Source organism: Molossus molossus, unplaced genomic scaffold (assembly GCF_014108415.1).
Source record: "Molossus molossus isolate mMolMol1 unplaced genomic scaffold, mMolMol1.p scaffold_m16_p_1, whole genome shotgun sequence".
NCBI lineage: Eukaryota > Metazoa > Chordata > Mammalia > Chiroptera > Molossidae > Molossus > Molossus molossus.
In genome coordinates, this window is record NW_023425344.1 from 106,885,998 (window position 1) to 106,906,047 (window position 20,050).

The 20,050-nt window shown below is 39.1% G+C and overlaps 1 protein-coding gene across 1 annotated transcript in view; it reads left to right on the top strand.

Moving 5' to 3' along the window:
• The window catches only part of DNAJC1 (DnaJ heat shock protein family (Hsp40) member C1), a 258,888-nt gene that overhangs the window by 204,675 nt on the left and 34,163 nt on the right, over positions 1–20,050 (top strand). The window contains exon 9 of the mRNA XM_036280549.1: positions 14,585–14,704. Coding sequence (XP_036136442.1) covers positions 14,585–14,704 — 120 coding nt within the window. The remainder of the gene's footprint in view (positions 1–14,584; positions 14,705–20,050) is intronic.

Genomic DNA, 20,050 nt, shown 5'->3' on the forward strand with positions numbered 1-20,050 from the left:
TCCCTCAGAAGAGGGGGTAGTGGGGGAGGGAAGTTAAACCACAGAACTCATATGCATGTATGCATAACCAATGGACATGGACAACAAAGCCGGGGACACGGCGGGGGGGTTGGGGAGAAGGGTGCCAATGGGGTCAAAATGGAGAAACATCTGTAACAAAAATAAAATTAAAAAAAGAAAAGATAAACCCTGGCTGGTGTGGCTCTGTTGGAGTACTGTCCCGTACACCAAAAGGTTGCCGGTTTAATTCCTGGTCAGGGCACATACCTACCTAGGTTGCAGTTGAGGCGTGTAAGGGAGGCAACTGATCAGGGTTTCTCTCTCACATCATGTTTCCCTCTCTCTCTCTCTCTCTCTCCCCCCCTCTCTCTAAGCTCAGTAAAACATATCCTTGTGTGAGGATTTAAGAGTAAAAAAGATAAACAACTCCATTACTATATGAACAAAAGATATGGACACAGACTTCACAAAATGAGATCTTCAGTTGGCCAACAAACTCGTAAAGATACTTAAGATAATTTGTTATCTAGGAAGTGCAGATTATTACCACAATAAGATACATTTCATTTCCACCAGAATTGTCATTAAAATCCTTTTTTCTTTTAAACAACTTTTTCTTTATTGATTTTAGAGAGAGAGAGAAAGGGAGAGGGAGAGAGAGATAGAAACATCAATGAGAGAGAACATCAGTTGGCTGCCTCCTGCATGTCCCCAACTGGGGATCGGGTCCACAACCTGGGCATGTGTCCTGACCGGGAATCGAACTGGCGATCTCTTGGTGATCTCTTGGTGCATGGGTAGACACTCAACCACTGAGCCACACTGGCCAGGCTAGAGCCCATGTGTGTTTTGTTTTGTCTTTTAATTAAATTAAAGCAAGTGTGGGTGAGGCTCTGAAACAAAGAGACAATATCTAACCAGATATTGCTGGTTAGAATGTGAAACAATGTAGCTTGTTTGGAAAAATACTTATGTAGTTTCTTATAAAGTAAAATGAATAATTTCCCTGTGGCCTAGCATTACCACCAGTAGATATGTATCCAAGAGAAATTAAAACATATGATCACTAAGACAGTTATAAACAAATGTCTATAGCAGCTGTATTTATAGTACATAAGAACCAAGAGCTGGCAGCTACCCAAATATCCATCAATAGAGGACTGGATAAACAAATTGTGATGCAAATCTTTTTTCTGATATGTGTTGTGAATATTTGCTCACAGTGTGTGGCTTTCCCTCTCATTTTTTTTTTTCTTTATTGATTTTTAGAGAGAGAGGAAGGGAAAGGGAGAGAGAGATAGAAACATCGATGAGAGAGAACATCGACTGGCCGCCTCCTGCATGCCCCATTATGGATCAGGCCCACAGCCTGGGCATGTGCCCTGACCGGGAATCGAACTGGCAACCTCTTGGTGTGTGGGTCAATGCTCAACCACTGAGCCACACCGGCTGGGCTTCCCTTTCATTTTTAAAACAGAGTCCTTAAAAGACCAAAAGTTTAATGTTAGCAAAGAGCAAATACATATTTGTGATTTTACTATTTTAAAATTACTTAGACACACTGGTGTCCTGACACTGAGAGAAGGTTGCCATGACCACTGCAGTGAAGGAGTCTCAGGGGTGCATTAACAGACATGGTTTTTTGTTGCTTTTTAAAAATTTGGATGGATTCTAGAGCCTTTTGTTAGAAAGGAATCCATTCTAGGAGAAGCCGTTTGCAAGTAACAGCATAAAATATTAACTTAAGCCCGTCCGGTGTGGCTCAGTGGCTGAGTGTCAACCCATGCACCTGGAGGTTGCCAATTTGATTCCTGGGCAGGGCACATGCCCAGGTTGTGGGCCAAATTCCCAGTGGGGAGCATGCAAGAGGCAGCCAATCGATGTTCTCTCTCATCAATGTTTTGATCTCTCCCTCTCCCTTCCTCTCTCTCTAAAATCAATAAAGAAAAAAAAATGAACTTAAGTACAATTTGTAAATGAAAAATATGTTTCCTCTAGAACCCAAAATAGCCTAAAAGAACTTGCAGGTGCTGAGAGACTCAGTAGCTGTTTCTTGACAGTCACTGGTGGAACAGCCTTCAGTTTAGCAAATAATTTTCAAGACTTTAACCAAGGTGGTAAGTAGGTCCTTACACCGTGTTGCAGCAGTGACGCATCCTCTTTTTGTGAGCTCCCTTGTGTTTGTGTAGCCTGAACACATGTCAGGTGGGTCTCAGAGGAAGGTATCATCACTGTAATATACCTGTGTTCTTGAAGAAAGCAGGATGTAGTTAAGATCTTGTCCTCACCCTGGCCTAGTAGCTCAGTTGGTTAGAGCGTCATCCCTATACTCCAAGGTTTCAGGTTTGGTCCCCAGTCAGGGCACATACAGGAAACAAACAATGAATGCGTAAGTTGAACAACAAATCAGTGTCTCTCTCTCTCTCTCTCTCTCTCTCCCTCTCTCTCTCTCTCATCAATAACTAAAAATGTTTAATTAAAAAATATGAAAAAGGCCCTGGCCAGTTTGGCTCAGCGGTTAGAGCGTCGGCCTGCGGTCCGGAGAGGCCCGGGTTCGGTTCCCGCTAAGGGCACGTACTTCGGTTGCAGTTTGTCCCCGGCCCTGGTTGGTCATGCGGGTGGCAGCCACTCGATGTGTCCCTTCACGTCGATATTTCTCACTCTCTCTCCCTTCCTCTCTCTCCCTCCCATTCTATCTGTACAAAAAATGGAAAAATATCCTCGGGTGAGGTAAAAAATATATATATATATATGAAAAAGATAATCTTACTCTCAAAGATTGTATGTGATGACAGGCTGTTGAGGTGCCCCATGGTAGCTGGGTAAAAGTTTATCATGTCTCATTGGAAGTGAGGGCAGATTGCAGTCAAGAGGCTGTTGAAATAGGTACTGAACAAAAGATATTCACCAAATCTATACTAGCAGAATGTTCACCAGTTGCTGATTGAGTGGAGTCAGTAATTGTAATAATATTGGCTAAGGAGACCTTAATGAGGCCCACAGTGTGAAGGTTGAAGTAATCTATTCTTCCCAAGTTTAGGAGTGGGCCAAATTGGGTTGTTTAATGGCAAACCAGTGGGGATCATCACCCCATCTCTAAATATGTCTTATATAATGGGTTTCAATCATTAAAGACTCTGTTTTAATTTACATTGGGCCATATAAACAATTTTAATGAGAGAGGAGAAGGTCTCTGAGGTTCCATTTTACCAAGATAATTTGTAAGTGCCAAACATTTCATTTTAACTTACTACTCATTGGGTCCTAGAGTCCATGACTACTGTAGGGTATTTTAGGACAGTGGGTGCTGTGACCATGAAGAATTTAGGCAAAACAATAGTTCCTGTGATAAAGGTGAGGCATACATGTTGTCCTGGGTATCATATTCAGTGATTACCCTAAGATCATAAGTGGTTTAAATGTTATGGGTCCCCAAATGTAACTGTAATTTGAATCCCAGTATTGATTAATGCCACGAAGGTGTACCAATTGGTATATTTAAGCAGATGTTAAATTATTTTTTTTAATTAAAATTAAAACCTTTTATTATGGAAATTTTCAAACCATACAAAAGTGGAATCACATGTGGACCAGTTTCAGTAATTATCAAATCTTGGCCATCAGTGTGAAACTTTTTTTTTTTAATTAATTTTTTTTGTTACAGATGTTTCTCCATTGATTCCACCCTCCCCCTCCCTCCCCACCCTGTTCCCACCTTTGTCCATGTCCATAGTTCATACATACATGCATATAAGTTCTGTGGTTTATCTCTCCCCCCACCTTCTCTTCAGGGGATTGTCAGTCTGTACCCCACTTCCATGTCTCTGGGAGATGTTAAACTAATTTAAAACCAATGTTACAGAGGCACAAAAGCCAATCTGTGCCCTTTTTATCTTTTTGTGGTTAAATTCTTTTAGTAAATTTGGGATTACTAATTGGGCCTAATTGTGGACTTCTGTTTTAGTCATTGTGGACTGAATTGTGTCCCCACTTCACACATTGAAGCCTTCATCTCCAGTGTGACAATATTTGGAGATGGAACCTTTAAGAAGGTAATTAAGGCTCAGTGAAGTAATAATGGTGGGCCCTAATCTGATGGGACTGGTGTCCTCAGGAGAAGAAGACAGGCAAGGGACCTGGAGAGGGGATCAAAGAGGAATGGATTAAGGTCTCTGGCTTCTCCCACATACTCGAGGACACAGTAAGAGGCAGGCCATCTGCAATTCAGGAAGAGGGCTCATCAGAAACCAACCCTGACAGCACCTTCATCTTGAACGTCTAGACTCCAGAACTGTGAGGAAATCCGTTTCTGTTGTTTAAGTCACTCAGCTTGTGTTATTTTGTAATGGCAGCCCTATCACACCACAATGCTCCCTCTGTATCTAGGTTTCTTTCTATCTTTTTTAGTGGTGATAGTTACTGGATATATTTCAGGGGAGATCTTCTCTACACTGCTTATATTTATAAATTTCTTTCTCCAGAGAGCCTCAAATCACTACCAGGATTAGGGTCCTTCCCCATGACAATGGTTCAGTTAACACCTTGACTATGCTACAGGGATGGGATGTCATGCGTGTTTTTTCCTATAACCCTGAGGATCAAGATATTTTTGCAACAGTCATAGGCAGCAAAAGCTGGAAAATGTTTTGTACAGTCTAGTTAGCCATCACCTTTAGGAGTGTGAATTTCAGTAATTCAGCCCTTCAAATAAAGGCTGCTGTTCCTCCACACAAGTGACCACCCAGTGGGCCTGTACACTGTACAAGTTGTAAGTCTTTTCCCTTGAGCCTTTATAGAACAGGGGCCAAACCCTGGTTGAGACACAGCCACTCACTCTTTCACAGGATGAGAGTTTACCTGAGTCTAGCATTAGTCTTGGGTTCTGCTGTAATGTAGTCACAAAGTTCAGTGTAAGACGCATAAATGGGTCTGGGCTGAGACACATGATCCAAGGCCACTTAAATAAGGCCCCAGTCTCATTCTCCTCTCCCTGTAAACACCAATTATTGAAACTTTCAACCTCGGTTGAAATCTGTGACAGGCTTGGTAGAACTCAGCAAATGGAGCGCGAAGCAGCAGAGCCACTTAGCATACCACAGAGGAGCACAGGAGCCAAAGAGTGGTCCTCTGCAGATCCTACTGCCCGTACTGCCTTACAGCCCTGCCTTACAGCGACGGGCCGGGCCTCCCCCACACTCAGAATGCGGTTCGTATATCAAGACTGATGATGTCACACACACCAGAAGAATATAAAAGTGGTTTGATTATATAATAAGGCTTTCTGGGGGAAAAACAGGGCAGGCTTCATATGGTGGCCCAAAAACTTCTTGAGAGAGCAGAAAAAGGAGACTGGCTTGGGGTGGGGCTGGGGTGAGAGTTCTCACACACAGTGAGGGGCTTGCAAGGTTCCAATCTCCCAGGTTTTCTTAACAGCTTGTCCAGATGTAGAGCAAAAGGGAAAGAGAGACATGAGACTTCAAAGATATCAGTAATCCAACATCATAAAATAGGGTCAGCTCTTTAATATAATATTAAAGTATCATGAATAGGTGATTCAAGTACATACTATTTAGGTTAGAATCTGAATAATGTAATAGGTATATCAGTTTTAAATAAGACAACAAATTTTTCCACATAAAATCATATTCTTGGTAAACATATCACCTTCATCACATTTATTTATCATTATTACTCTTTAACCAAATCCCCACAAGGTGAGAGTAAACAGATAAAATAGCCATAAACCCTAGAACAAAGAGAAGGAAGAGACATAATTATATTAGCAGACAGGGAATGATAATGAAATTTTAGAAGATGGGAAGCAATGGATATTTAGTAGTTCCTTAGATCTTAGCTTTCTCCACTCTGTCCTTTCATTAGGAAGGAGCTGACTCATTTCTCAGAGCCCAGAAAAACTCAGGAGTTAAAGGTGTGGAGTGGGCCAGGAGGATTGGATAAAAGACTGCAAGGACTAGTTAGATGCCCCCTTCACATCACTTTCTCCAATTTTAATTTGTTATATGTCAGTGTTCTAAGGAAAGGAACTTTTTTTAATGGGCAGGAAGTTTTACTGAAAATAAGATCGACATCACTAATCATCAGGGAAATGCAAATTAAAACTACAATGAAATGTCACCTTACACCTGTCAGGATGGCTATTATCTATACATCAATATACAAGTGTTGGAGGATAGGGAACCCTCGTGTACTCTTGGTGGAATTTGAAATTGGTGCAACCACTATGGAAAACAGTACAGAGAGTCCTAAAAATTTTTTAATGGAACTGCCTTATGACCCAACAATTTCACTTCTGGGTATGTATCCAAAGAAACCCAAAAAACTAATTCAAAAGAATATATGCACCCCGGTGTTCATTGCAATGTCATTTACAATAGTCATTATGTGGAAGCAGCGTAAGTGCCTATCAATAGACAAGTGGATAAAGAAGTGGTGCGTATATGCAATGGAATATTACTCAGCCATAAAAAAAGAATAAAATCTTACCTTTTGCAACAGCATGATTGACTTAGAGGTTATTATGCTCAGTGGAATAAGTATGACTTAACTTATATGTGGAATCTGAAGAGAAAATCAATGAACAAACAAAATAGAAACAGACTTATAGACATAGAGATCAGACTGATAGTTGCCAGAAGGGAGGGGGTTAGGGGGTTGGGTAAAAAGATGAAGGGATTAAGAAGTACAAATTGATAGTTACAAAATAGTCAGGGGGATAAAAGTACAGCATAGGGAATATAGTCAATAATATTGTAATAACTGGTGTCAGATGAGTATTAGACTCTGTCAGTTATGTCTAGATCACTATGTTGACACCTGAAACTAATGTAATATTGTGTCAACTAATTGAAAAAATATTTTTAAGAAAATGGTGCATACACACAGAGGAATATTATTATATTATTCAGCCATAAAAAAAGAAATTCTGCCACTTGTAACAACACATTCACGGACCTTGAGGGCATTATGTTATGTGAAATAAGTCAGAGAAAGACAAATACCATGTGTTCACATTTATCTGTGGAATCTTTAAAAAAAAACAAGCTCATAGATACAGAGCACAGATTGGTGCTTGCCAGACGTTGCAGGAGTGGTGTGCAGGGCTGGGAGTGGTGTGGGTCAAATGGATGGATGGAATCAAAAGGCACAAACTTCCAGCCCTGGCTGGTTTGCCTCAGCTGTTAGAGCATCGACCCAAGGACCGAAGGGTAAAGGGTTCAATTTCTGGTTAAGGGCATCAGTGTCTCTCGCTATCTAAAAATCAATTGAAAAAATATCCTCAGGTGAGGATTAACAACAACAAAAAATGGTACAAATTTTCAGTTATAAAATAAGTCATAGAGCCCTGGCCGGTTTGGCTCAGCGGTTGGAGCGTCGGCCTGCGGTCCGGAGAGACCCGGGTTCGGTTCCCGCTAAGGGCATGTACTTCGGTTGCAGTTTGTCCCCGGCCCTGGTTGGTTGTGCGGGTGGCGACCACTCGATGTGTCCCTTTCACATCGATGTTTCTCTCTCTCTCTGTTCCTCTCTCTCCCTCCCACTCTATCTGAACAAAGAATGGAAAAATGTCCTCGGGTGAGGGTGATTAAAAAAACAAACAAACAAACAAACAAAAATAAGTCATAGAAATAATGTGCAGCATGGTAAGTATAGTTAGTAATACTATATTTCACATTTGAAAGTTACTTATAGAGTAAATCTTAAAAGGTCTCTTCACAAGAAAAACTGTTCTGTAACTACATATGGTGGCATGTGTTAACTATACTTACTGTGGTGATTATTTCACAATACATACAAACATCAAATCATTATTTTACACACCTGAAACTAATATGTTGTATTTCGGTTTTAATGAAAAATAAAATCCCTCCTATAGCTTTGTGTGTCATGCACAGTAAATGAGCCTTACAGTGTCTGTAAGCCCTTTGGTTTTACTTCCTTACCTCGCCGGCCTCGTCTCCTCCCACTGCCCTCTTTGCCTGTTGTGCTCTAGCCGCACCGGTCATCTTGCTGCTCCCTAAACATCCTAGACATGCTGCCACCTCAAGGTCTTTGAATTTGCTATTTCCTGTGCCTGGACTAATCTTTCTGCATTATCTTTTACATGTGCCAAAACACCATAACACTTGGTGGCATAATATATTTTTTAAAGGAATGAACACTTTTTTGTTCACTTATCAAGGGTTCTCTGGGGAGTGAAATTGCAGCTTCGTGGTGAAGCTACCCAGATGACCATGCTTATGTCTGGCCTCCCCTTTGCTTTCTTCCTATTATTAATATTAATAACTAGCTAGTTACAACAGTAACAGTGCTAGCCCAAAGAACACACTTTACAATCACTGGTCCAGCTGGGACCTTTTTCTTGGGAAAGCAGCTAAACCTAGATGAGGAGAACTTGTGGACACAGCATGAAATACTGATTGCTGCTTAGGATTACAACATTAGAACAATACTTTGGGATGAGTTGCAAGCTTTCTTCATATAAGAGTTTCTCTTCCTGCCCTGGCCGGTTTGGCTCAGCGGTTGGAGCGTCAACCTGCGGTACAGAGAGACCCGGGTTCGGTTCCCGCTAAGGGCATGTACCTCGGTTGCAGTTTGTCCCCGGCCCTGGTTGGTCATGCGGGTGGCAGCCACTCGATGTGTCCCTTTCACATCGATGTTTCCCCCTCTCTCTCTCTTTCTCTCTCTCCCTCCCACTCTGTGCAAAAAAAACCCAAAAACATATAGATGAGTCATGCTTTCTTATCCAATCAGCTACTCTGTGTCTCTTTATGGGAGCATTCAATCCATTTACATTTAAGGTGATTATTGATATGTACTTATTTCTTGCCATTTTTGTTTACTGTGGTTCTATTTTTCTTCCCATTTCCCCTGCTAATTACAGCAGTCCTTTTAACATTTCTTGCAGTGCTGGTTTAGTGCTATTGTATTCCCTTAGCCTTTTTTTGTCTGGGAAGCTCTTTATTTGACCTTCTATTTTGAATGATAGCCTTGCTGGGTAGAGTAGTCTTGGATTCAGATCCTTGTTTTTCATCATGACCTTGATTACTTCATGCCATTCCCTTCTGGCCTGTAGTGTTTCTTGTGAGAAGTCAGCTGAGAGCCTTATGGGGTTCCCTTTGTAGGTAACCTGTTGCTTATCTCTTGCCGCTTTTAGGATTCTCTCTTTGCCTTTAATTTTTGGCATTTTAATTACTATGTGTCTTGGTGTGGGCCTGTTTGGGTTCTTCTTACTTGGGACTCTCTGTGCTTCTTGAACTTGAATGCCTTCTTCCTTCACCAAATTAGGGAAGTTTTCTCTCACTATTTTTTTGAATACATTCTCTATCCCTTGCTCGTTTTCTTCTTCTTCTGGGATTCCTATGATGCGAATATTATTACGTTTCCAGTTGTCCCACAGTTCTCTTAAGCTGTCTTCCTGTTTTTTAATCGTTTTTTCCTTTTGGTTTTCTGATTGGTTGATTTTTTTCTACCCTCTCTTCTAATTCACTGATCCGGTCCTCAGCTTCCTCTACTCTGCTTTTTAAACCTTCCAATATGTTTTTCATTTCTGGTATGTCATTTTTTTTTATCTCTTCTTGGTGGGTTTTAATTTCCAATTGGCTTCTTTTCAGCGTCTCTATGTCCTTACTCATGCTGTTGAGTTTCCGCAAGATCATCGCTCTGAATTCTAGCTCTGTTAACATGCCTTACTGCTCCACATTGATCTCATCTTCTGTGGAGGTCTCTTGCTCTTTCATTTGGCTTCTGTTTCTGTGTTTTGCCATTTTGGCTATCACAGTGGGCTTTGGAGCCTGCCAAGTTTTCCCTGTGGGTGTTGGTGTTCTGCTGTTTGTGGCTTCCTCTCCTGGGTTTAGATGAGCAAGGGAGGACCCATGTTAAACACCACTGTCAAGTCTTACTTTCCTGGTTAAAGTTGCTAGCACAGGAAAGGTACTGTTGTCCTCTAGCTTTTTGCCTGGAGGCTAGCAGTCAAGGTCACTTGATGGGTTTTGGGTTGTCAGTTGATGGAAAAGCTCCCTCAGGTGCTCAGCATAAGGCGAGTTCACGAGGGTGGGGCAGATGCTGGTTGTTAATGAGCTTCAATTAGCACTTCAATGGCCACAGGGTGGGGTTGGATCTCCGAGGGAGGGGCTGCTGTCTCTCCCCAGAGCCCTGGGAAGGAGCAATATGGCCACCGTCCTGCGTGGCAGCAACTCAGCAAAAGCTCTGAGCGCCCTCCAAACCCCGAGTGTCCCGACACAGCTCCAGTCCAGTCCGCCCTCCCTCTGCCGGGGCCCAAGGTGAGTGGCTGTGGCTGTTTCAGCCTCTGTCCCGGCTGCGCTGTGGAGCCGCCTGGGAGTGTGACCCGAGGGCACCGCTTACAGCTGAGGCCGCTGCTGACCGTGGGCTCCCAGCCCCCGTCTCGCGCCTTCGCAAGCCTACCGGGATGGAGTCAGTGTCCCTGGTTATATGGTCCTCGCAAGCTGCTTTTCTGTTGCTTTTTCCTGTCGATTTGTCTGTGTTATAGTTGTAATTCCAGTTTGGTTCTGGGAGACGGTCTGTGTAGCTCCGTTCACTCCGCCGCCATTTTGGAATCTCAGGATATTATTTCTTAGGTAACATTTCTGAGAATTGTCAGCATAAGAAACATCCAAACCAGTAAGAATTCTTATGAGTTTATTTGAGCCAAACTGACAACAATTGCCAGGAAGCAAAAATCTCAATAGATTGTGAGAATGCTCCAGAGAATGGCAGTTTTACACCTTATTTTATACAATGAAAGCAAAGCTGGGGGCGGGGTATCTCTGAAATTGGATAAAAGACAAAACTAATAGAATCGACACATGCTTCTTTTACATGTGTGGGTTCAGAATAATTAACAGTCAACAGTTCACATGAAAATAACGAAGTCTCTGCTCTGATTTGGTGGTTGTGCTCTGAGGGGTCCAGAAAAAAGGGAATTACTTTTGATATTCCAAAGTTACTGTTATCAGATATGTTATCATAGATGCACAAAAAGACAACAGACAGGCTCAGTTAAGGTAAAGACTGAACTTTGTTACAGAAAAATACAGCCTGGGACATGACTACTCACCATGGACTGCTTTTAGTTAGAAGTTTTTAAGTTCAGACTGTCCTATGTGCTTACTTTAGGTGTTGAGTCTGTAAATCCACCATTAAGCCTCCCCTGAGCTTGTCAGGTTTAGTATGTGGCCCCTTTTCATCCACAGAAGTTATGAGTTAGGCTGAATATGTTAAAAATTACTGGGTCTAAAAGTGTAGCTTCTTAAATTATATAAATAATGATTATTAACTGGTCATTTCAATAGAAATATTGTTCATTAGGGAGTTTCGATATCTACTTTTAGATAGAAATGGATCTTTGTCATTCAAGTATGAAAATAATTACATTTAAATTTTTTATTTTAATTTGGCCATAAATTTTTAGTCCAAATAAATTGCATGATCCTTTTTTAAATTAATATTTTATAGCCTAAAGCTGTGAGGGGAAAAGTGTGTATAGATTACTTTAAAAATATAATGTGCTTTTTGCCATAGCCTCCAACTCCTGGTTCCCATATAGTCCAAATAGTAAGGATTTTCAAGGGCACCAAATCTTTGACGTAGCTGGTTTTCTGACAAAAATCTATCCCTAAAGGGACATGATTTGGGAATACAATATAAAATTTTGTATCAGCTCTTACTTTTGGGTCATTATGTAAAAATATTGAATAATTTGAAACATACTTTTTATTTTGTATTCAGTATGGAAATTTATTCCCAGAGTGGGGCTTTTCTGATGCAAAATTGGAATGCTGTTGGAGTCACGGCAGCTGTCCCCACACCATGTGGTATATTCCACTACTTTGCTATAGAGATGAAATTGTGGCCCAGTGTCTCGGTGATAATGGACACACATGGTTTTACGTGGCAAAGCAGTATGCTTATGCATTCATCTGACTTTCACAGCTACAGTTGGCTCCAGATTAGAACCCGGAGAATACATTCACACCATGGCCACCCTCATAGCTGCCATAGTGGCTGGATCACTGTAGGCTCTGTTGCTTCTAAAGACAATAACTATTGCTGAGGAATTGCACATTCACCAAAGTAGGAGAGAGAATAATGACTTCCTAAAAGGATTCTCTCAAAGATTTTAGATTATGGTTCTAATTATTATTGGTGTAGTTTCTGTTAATATTAACAGTCATGGCCATGAAATAACTATGAAACTAAACAGAAAGATTGTCCTAGCAGTCAATTTGTCAGGATATCAGTCCAAATATTTGATTTAAAATTTTTCCTTCCCAGAAAAAGTGGCTTGTGCTTTTCGACTCATTTTACTAACCAGGGAATTATAATCAGGCTGATTTTTAAAGCCCATTGCTCATATGTGCAGCATATTTTGAAAACCATTCTCTTAAAAATAGTAATTATTTTAATGAATTAGCTTACTATGTGAAACAATACCTATATATTATTGATATTTTAGACAATATTGTTTGCTCCAAAAATGTTATAATTAATAGAATTATTAATTAGCAGAAATCAAATTATCTGATTTAGTGTGAAACTGCATTGATATACTACATAGTTTAAATACTATAGCCCTGTGCAGTGTCAACTTGATGCTCTTTTTGGTATGACTTTGTACAATAAGCTTATATGTAAATTCTTATTAAATCTTTAGCATTTCTGAAACCGACTTGTACAGTTAAAGTTTCAACATTTTGGCAATAAAAATATATGCTTTCCTTGAAAATCCAGTTATGTCCCTGTGAATAATATCTCAATAATACTTTTCCTCTCAACAAAGTAAAAACCAGCAAAAAGAAAGAAAGAAAAACCTTCAATGTAAATTTTTAATTACCTGATATGGAGAATTAGATTTCTGATATTCATTAAATATCAAAGAAATTTCAACCATACCCAATGTAGGCTACCTTTTTATGTGAATTTATGCCTGGATCGTAAGGGTTGTACTGATGAATGTGTTGGAGGCTTTCAGCTTTTAGTGGATACAAAATAGAATGATTGATAAAATCCTCCCTACTATTGGCTATTATTTACTGACTCTTAAGTGGCAGGTTGTATTTATGCCAATTTATCTGCTTCAGGGAACATTCTTGATAGCAGAACAAAGTGAATAAAAGTAGTTTGCTTTGCAAATGAATGCAAATGGGAGAGCCTTTGGGAAAGCCCTTTAACAGGGGCAGTGCACTTTGATTATGAGTGAAGCTGCCATTTGGACTTGGTGAAAAGAGCACGCTTGAACCATTGATTGGGGGAGACAGTAAAAAGTCAGGAAGGGCCCCGTTAAGCTTGCAGTGAGGCAGGCGGATGTCAGTGTGGTTAGAGCACAGTGGGAGAATGACAGGGAGGATTAGTGTCAGGGAGAAGCTTTGCTGTAGCTGTGGAGATAGTCCCTGGGGTCACTCACCTCTGACTGTTGTTCTGTGCTGATGGTTCTGTAATGCAAACGGCCTGATGTATGCCTGTTCATTATCGGAAATGGTGATTAGAAAAGGTATTTGTCTCAAAGGTTTCCTTCTTTCTTTTTTTTCTTTCTTTTTCATTAAAGAAAAATAAGGTAGGCTTCTTCCATCTCTCTGCTGACTCCTAGAGTATTGTTTAATACCAAACTGGTTACTGCCTCTGGTAGGGAATAGTTTAATGCTAAAATGTAATGTAAAATAATTGTAATATGTTTGTTTGTTATTGATAATAGTTTCTTTTGCCTTGCTCAGCTTTGGGTTTGACCAAGTAGTAATGCTGAATAAAATGCCAGGAATGTGTTTGATCTTAGAGTGTTTGTTTTTGCAAAAAAAGATTCTGTAATATTTCAGGTATTTTATTATTTAAATTAATAATTTGATCAACTTTTAGGAGCTGTTTATCCCTTCTCAAAAATGAAATGTTGCTCTGCATGGACTTGATGGTTTAAGTCTTGGTCATATGAGTTTCTAATTTTATTTCTGTTCCAAAATTTTGTATAATGCTACTATTTGATAAGTTACACTTATCATGATTAAGTTAAACTTATTCATGATTTTTAGAATATTGTTACGTAGAATGAATAAAAAATAGATCTTTGTCTCAGTTATGATTCTTGATCTCTACATTTACTTGTTGATGTTTTCATTTATGGTTATACTTAAAAGAAAGCCCAAAAAAGCTTTATAATTTTTCTTAAAACTTTTAAGAGCTTTTATAGTAACCATATATGAGGCATTTTTAAGCAACAGTGACACAGTGCATTTCATAGGCTTTGTGGACGGTTTCTCACTTTCATGCAAAACTGACTTACCTTTTTTCTTCTTTTTTTTCCTAAATGTCTTCAAAAGCCTGGTTTCACAATATCTCTGCTTTTTATTTGGTATACATAGGAAAATTTAAAAGACTGCTGGAGCTTTGCATTCTAATGTTAAATATGCAACTCAAACCTCTATCTGAACTATTAGATACATTGTAATATTATTGTTTTTGCAGAAAGTATATTGCTGATAGTTGGTTTCATAGGTTTATTAAATGTATTAGCAAACATTCTTTAAATTATTTTTTTTTTCTTTTTTTTAATGTTTTGCAGGCACTTGAATGGACAGAAGAGGACCTCAGCCAGCTGACAAGAAGTATGGTTAAGTTCCCAGGAGGGACCCCAGGTCGATGGGAAAAGATTGCCCACGAATTGGGTCGATCCGTGACAGATGTGAGTTCACTCAGATTTGCATTGTATGGAGAGTGAAAAAAACAGAACAAGCCAACTATGTAGAAGGCAGACATAAATGCCTCCGACATTATCTTTGGAGAAAGGCTACAATCCTTTTAGGACCTGGAAGTGAACCATTAACTAAATAAGCAGAAGCAGATTTCAGCCAGTCCCATGGTCCACAATTAACAGCTGTTTGAGGAATTCTGGTGTTTAGAGACTTAAGCTAGTTTTTAGAGGGACCCCCTTAGCTATGGGGAAAAAAAAAAATAAGTTCTCAGAATGATCAGAATTAGAGAAGTTATATTTCAGCTGGATCTTTTTAACATTGAATTATACAAATTGCTTGCTAAAGGTATTTAGACAGGTGGTTTGCATTAATTAAATGAACAATATTCCTATAATATTTGTGTGTATTTCAAGGATGATGCCTACCATCTATTTTGACAAGTTAACACCTTCCTCCCCCCCTCCCAAAAAAATACACAGAAACACACACACACACACACAGGGTGTGTGTAGATTATATTACATTTTGCAAATAAATGTATTTTAATATAAACACTAGCATTATAATTATTAAAAGTATGTATAAGTTTTGGGGGAAATGTATGTGTGTGTGTGTGTGTGTGTACACGTAATATGACTGGCCATACCTGACATTTAAAAACCATAAATGTTGCCCTGGCCGGTTTTGCTCAGTGGTTAGAGTGTCGGCCCGCAGATCGGAGAGTCCTGGGTTTGGTTCATTAAGGGCACGTACTAGGTTGCAGTTTGTCCCTGACCCCAGTTGGGGTCATGTGGGTGGCAACCAGTCGATGTGTCTCTCTCACATCGATGTTTCTCTCTCTCTCTTCCTCCCACTCTATCTGAGTATAAATGCAAAAATGTCCTTGGGTGAGGATAATAAATAAATAAATGCATACATAAATACATACATACATACATACCAAAGTGTTTACCTGGAAAGTTTTAGATGAAACACTTTGGGTGCCTTTATTGGACTTTTAAGGCTGAGAATCTTATTAAAGTACCTACCACAGCACCTCAATTTAAGTGCTCAATTTAAGTACTACTCAAATTGAGAGAAATTTTTACTTTCATCAACATAATCTTTATTCTCACAAATGATAGTAAATATTCTTTACTAAATACATTTTTTTACTGTATTTACTTAAAGTATTTAAATAAATTCTATAGATCTAAAATATTTAAGGGGTTACTGAAAGCAAAGATTCAAATGTCCTCCTCAATTTCATTAGTATATTTTGGGCCTTTTTTGATAATGAATAATATAAAAACCCAGAAAAATGACTAATAAGCACAGCTACCAAACAAAAAAGCTTGTTACATAAAATGCTATGTTATCTTTTTATAGTAAACTATGACTTTATTTAGAAACAAACTTATAGAACATATTACTGTCGATTTTTGAATGGGAGTTTGAGAATTTTAAATTATATATAGGAGTGTTTTTAATGCCACTTAAAATACTATTTTTATAAGATATTTTGTATTATTTTGGCTTCAGAGTTCAAGTCTGATCATGTGGAAAAATGGCTCTTGTATCTTGTAACTTTTTGTTATGTTGCATGAGGAGACCAGTTATTTTAAGTGACTAGAAAAGAACCATAAGGATACATTTTAAGTACTATGACTATCTAATTATACAACTATGTACTGTTAATATAATGATTAACAAAAAGTATTAAAATACTTTTTAAAAGTTATAAAACCAACATTGGCTTAATAGGGCTCACATTTTTAGTAAATTGCCTACTGAGAAATAATAGTTCACTAACTTGGTGTCTCTTTTGAAGAAAGCACTGCTTTTAACTTTTTAACTAGTATTTCTATGAGACCTTACAGTTGATGCCAAAGGCAGATAGGATATCAAAGAGAGCAATATTTTAAATTAATTTGTTGCCATTATAATCTGGTTAAATTTTTAAGAGGAGAGAAATGGAAGTTTAAATGTGAAGGATATATATATGACCAACAGAGGCTTGAGATAGCTAATTAGTATCATAGATCTAGAAAAATATGAACATAATTTATAAGAGTTGTCTTAGTGCAGCAATCTCTGTATAGGCAAAGACACCTTTTCAAACTTCTGCACATTAACTTCATGTGTTTCAAGCTTTTTCTTCTAGGAAACTGCCACAGAATTTCTTTGCCACAACCGAAGGGAGACTAATCCCATGTCTGTAATAGATATTTTTTATCGTGGAAGTGGCAAACCTGACTTTTTTTTTTTTTTTATCCTCACCCGAGGATATTTTTCCATTTTTTTGTACAGATAGAGTGGGAGGGAGAGAGAGGAACAGAGAGAGAGAGAAACATCGACGTGAAGGGACACATCGAGTGGCACGACCAACCAGGGCCGGGGACAAACTGAAACCGAAGTACGCGCCCTTAGCGGGAACCGAACCCGGGTCTCTCCGGACCGCAGGCCGATGCTCTAACCGCTGAGCCAAACTGGCCAGGGCGCAAACCTGACTTTTTGAGATTTTTCTTCTTCCAAGTATTCTATTTTCATAATACCATCTATACCTTAGAAATCAGTATTTAGTAAATCAGTATTTAATATACCTGAACTTTTTGGCACCAAAAAATGCCATTGTAACTTTTCTTCTATGTCAGTATATATATAGACTCACACTGTATTTTCATTCTGTGAGCATCATCTCCACAGCTGGCCTACGCATTTCATTCCACTCACTACACACACACACACTGTAAATTACTCTTTCTAAAAGAGAACAGGTGTCTGAAGGCTCAGATAACTTTAGTGAACATGCAGTAAATTACGTTGAAGCAGCTGAAATGGGTTTAGCTAATACAGGTTCTTTTACTGGAATGTTAAGTAAAAGTTAACTACACATTACAAGATCACTTTTTGGCTTATGGTGTTAATTAGATTTGTTTTCATTAAGTATTTGATTATGAAAAAGAAGACAAGTTCAGTTTGCTGTCCTCAGAACCTCTGCATATTGACCTGATCACCTGTACCAACTCTCCCTGCCTCTGCACATCTGTGTTTTGACCCGTTTTCCTTGCTGAATTTGTAGCTTCAGGGTTAGTTCTCTTTCCTTTGCAAAATAATTTACCTTTTGGGGGAAGGGGTGAGAGTGTGGCCCTAGTTGGATCTTTATAGTCTTGATTTAGGTTGACAGATTACAATGAAAAATGCATTTAATTCCTCAAAAAAAGGAGTTTTCGGTGTATTAATTAAATTGCTGAATTTTACTTCAGATAAATACAAGCAATGTTACTAGCTTTTAAAAAAATTAATGCAAAGTATATTTTAACTCAAATATAGCTAAACTGTAAGACCTATTTTATTATAGATTAAAATGTTTAAATGTTTTATATGCCTTTCAGCAAATAACTTTGATAACCACAAAGGACACTCCAGTTGTAAAAACGACAGAGGAAACAAAAGCTGTCTGGCATGTAAAGCCAACTTTAATGTGATTATTAACTGCAGGTTTTCTAGATTAAGGTCCGGGAGCCTCAGATTTCTTGCTCGTGAGGTGGTATCATTCTCTAGCGTGAAAGGATGTAAACTGATTCTGCTTCTCTCTGTGGTCACTAATCACTTACGTTCTGGTTGTGATAACAGACTGATTGGAGATTTTCTGCCTGCTTGGAAAAGGCCCAGGTAGCCAGCAAAACAAAAGACAGGTGGATAGATTTAAACAGACTTTTATAATTAGCTTAGTATCACAGTGAGAGGTAAGAGGTGTGTAGTTAGATAAGTGACCCCATATGAGAGGGGAAAGGAGGAGGGAAAATGATAAAATTCTCAATTTTATTTTCTATCACTGTAACAAGGAGATAAAGGAGTTGCCTATTGGGGGGAATTTATATGCTATGGCAGTTGTTTCAAAACTATATAAGTGGAGCCCAGACAGTGTGGCTCGGTGGTTGAGCATCAACCCATGCACCAGGAGGTCCCCAGTTCTATTCCTGGTCAGGGCACATGCCCAGGTTCTGGGCCAAATCCCCAGTGGGGGGCATGCAGGAGGTGGCCAATCGGTGTTCTTAGCAATGTTTCTATCTCTCTCTCCCTCTCACTTCCTTTCTCTCTAAAATCAATAAGGAAAAGAAATTTGAAAAAGGGGAGCAAGTTTGAAAGGTAAAGGAACCACCACTTACTAAGGCTTTGTGGTAAGAGCATGCTGGGATGTGCACAGCCCAGCAAAGAGGTCAGTATGACTGACGAGGAGAACGTTGGAGGGACTTACAGATGAGACCGAAGGCAATAGAGGACCAGACTGTAGGACCTCACTGGCCAAGGTGAAGATGTTGGACTTGATTCTGAGTGAGATGGGAAAGCGCTGAAAGATTTTGAGCAAAGGAGTGCAAGATCAAGAGAGTCATTCTAGAGGGCACTTAGGCAGGCAAGGTGTGGAAGCAGAAAGGCCATGTAAGAGACTCTTACTTGACTGCAAGAGATCATAGTAGTTTGGACCAGGAGTTATTGGTAGAAGTGAGAAAAAGAGGTTGGATTCAGGATATAATATACCAAAAGCATGTTTGTTTTTAAATATGTTTTTATTGATGATTTTTTTAGAGAGGGGAAGAAAGAGAGAAATAGAAACATCCATGTGAGAAAGAAACATCGACACCTACTGGCATGTGCCCTGATAGGGACTTGAACCAGAACCTCTCAGTCCATGGGACAATACTAAATCCACTCAGCCACACCAGCTGGGCCCAAAACATGTTTTTATCTAGTACTTGTGACCATTAGAAGAACTGTGAACAGAAATGAGTGCCTCTGAGTGTAGGGTATATTGCTTTTCATCATGAACCCTTGTGTGTACTGCCTCTTTTTTTTCTTTAGCTATGTACATATATTACCTTGATTTTTTAAAACTAGATTTTAAAATTTAAAGAAATAAAACATTTTACTTTTTTTAAAGATGTTTTTGTTGATTTTTTTAGAGAGAGAGGAAGGGAGAAAGAGATAGAAACATTGATGTGAGAAAAACACTGATCGGCTGCCTACTGCACGCCCCCTACGGGGGATCAAAGCTGTCACCCAGGCATGTGCCCTGACTGGGAATCGAACCAGGACCTCTCAGTCCATGGGACAACGCTCAGTCCACTGAGCCACACCAGCTGGGCATCACGTTTTACTTTTAATATCTTTCCATATCAGTATATATAGGCCTACCTCATTCTTTTAATATTTATTATAAAAGCTTCATTGATTTACAGAAATAGAAAAAAAAACAATTATAAACTTTATATGGAACCATAAGAGAGGCAAAATAGTCAAAACAATTTTAAGAAATAAAAGACTGGAGGCATCACATTTCCTGATTTCACAATACA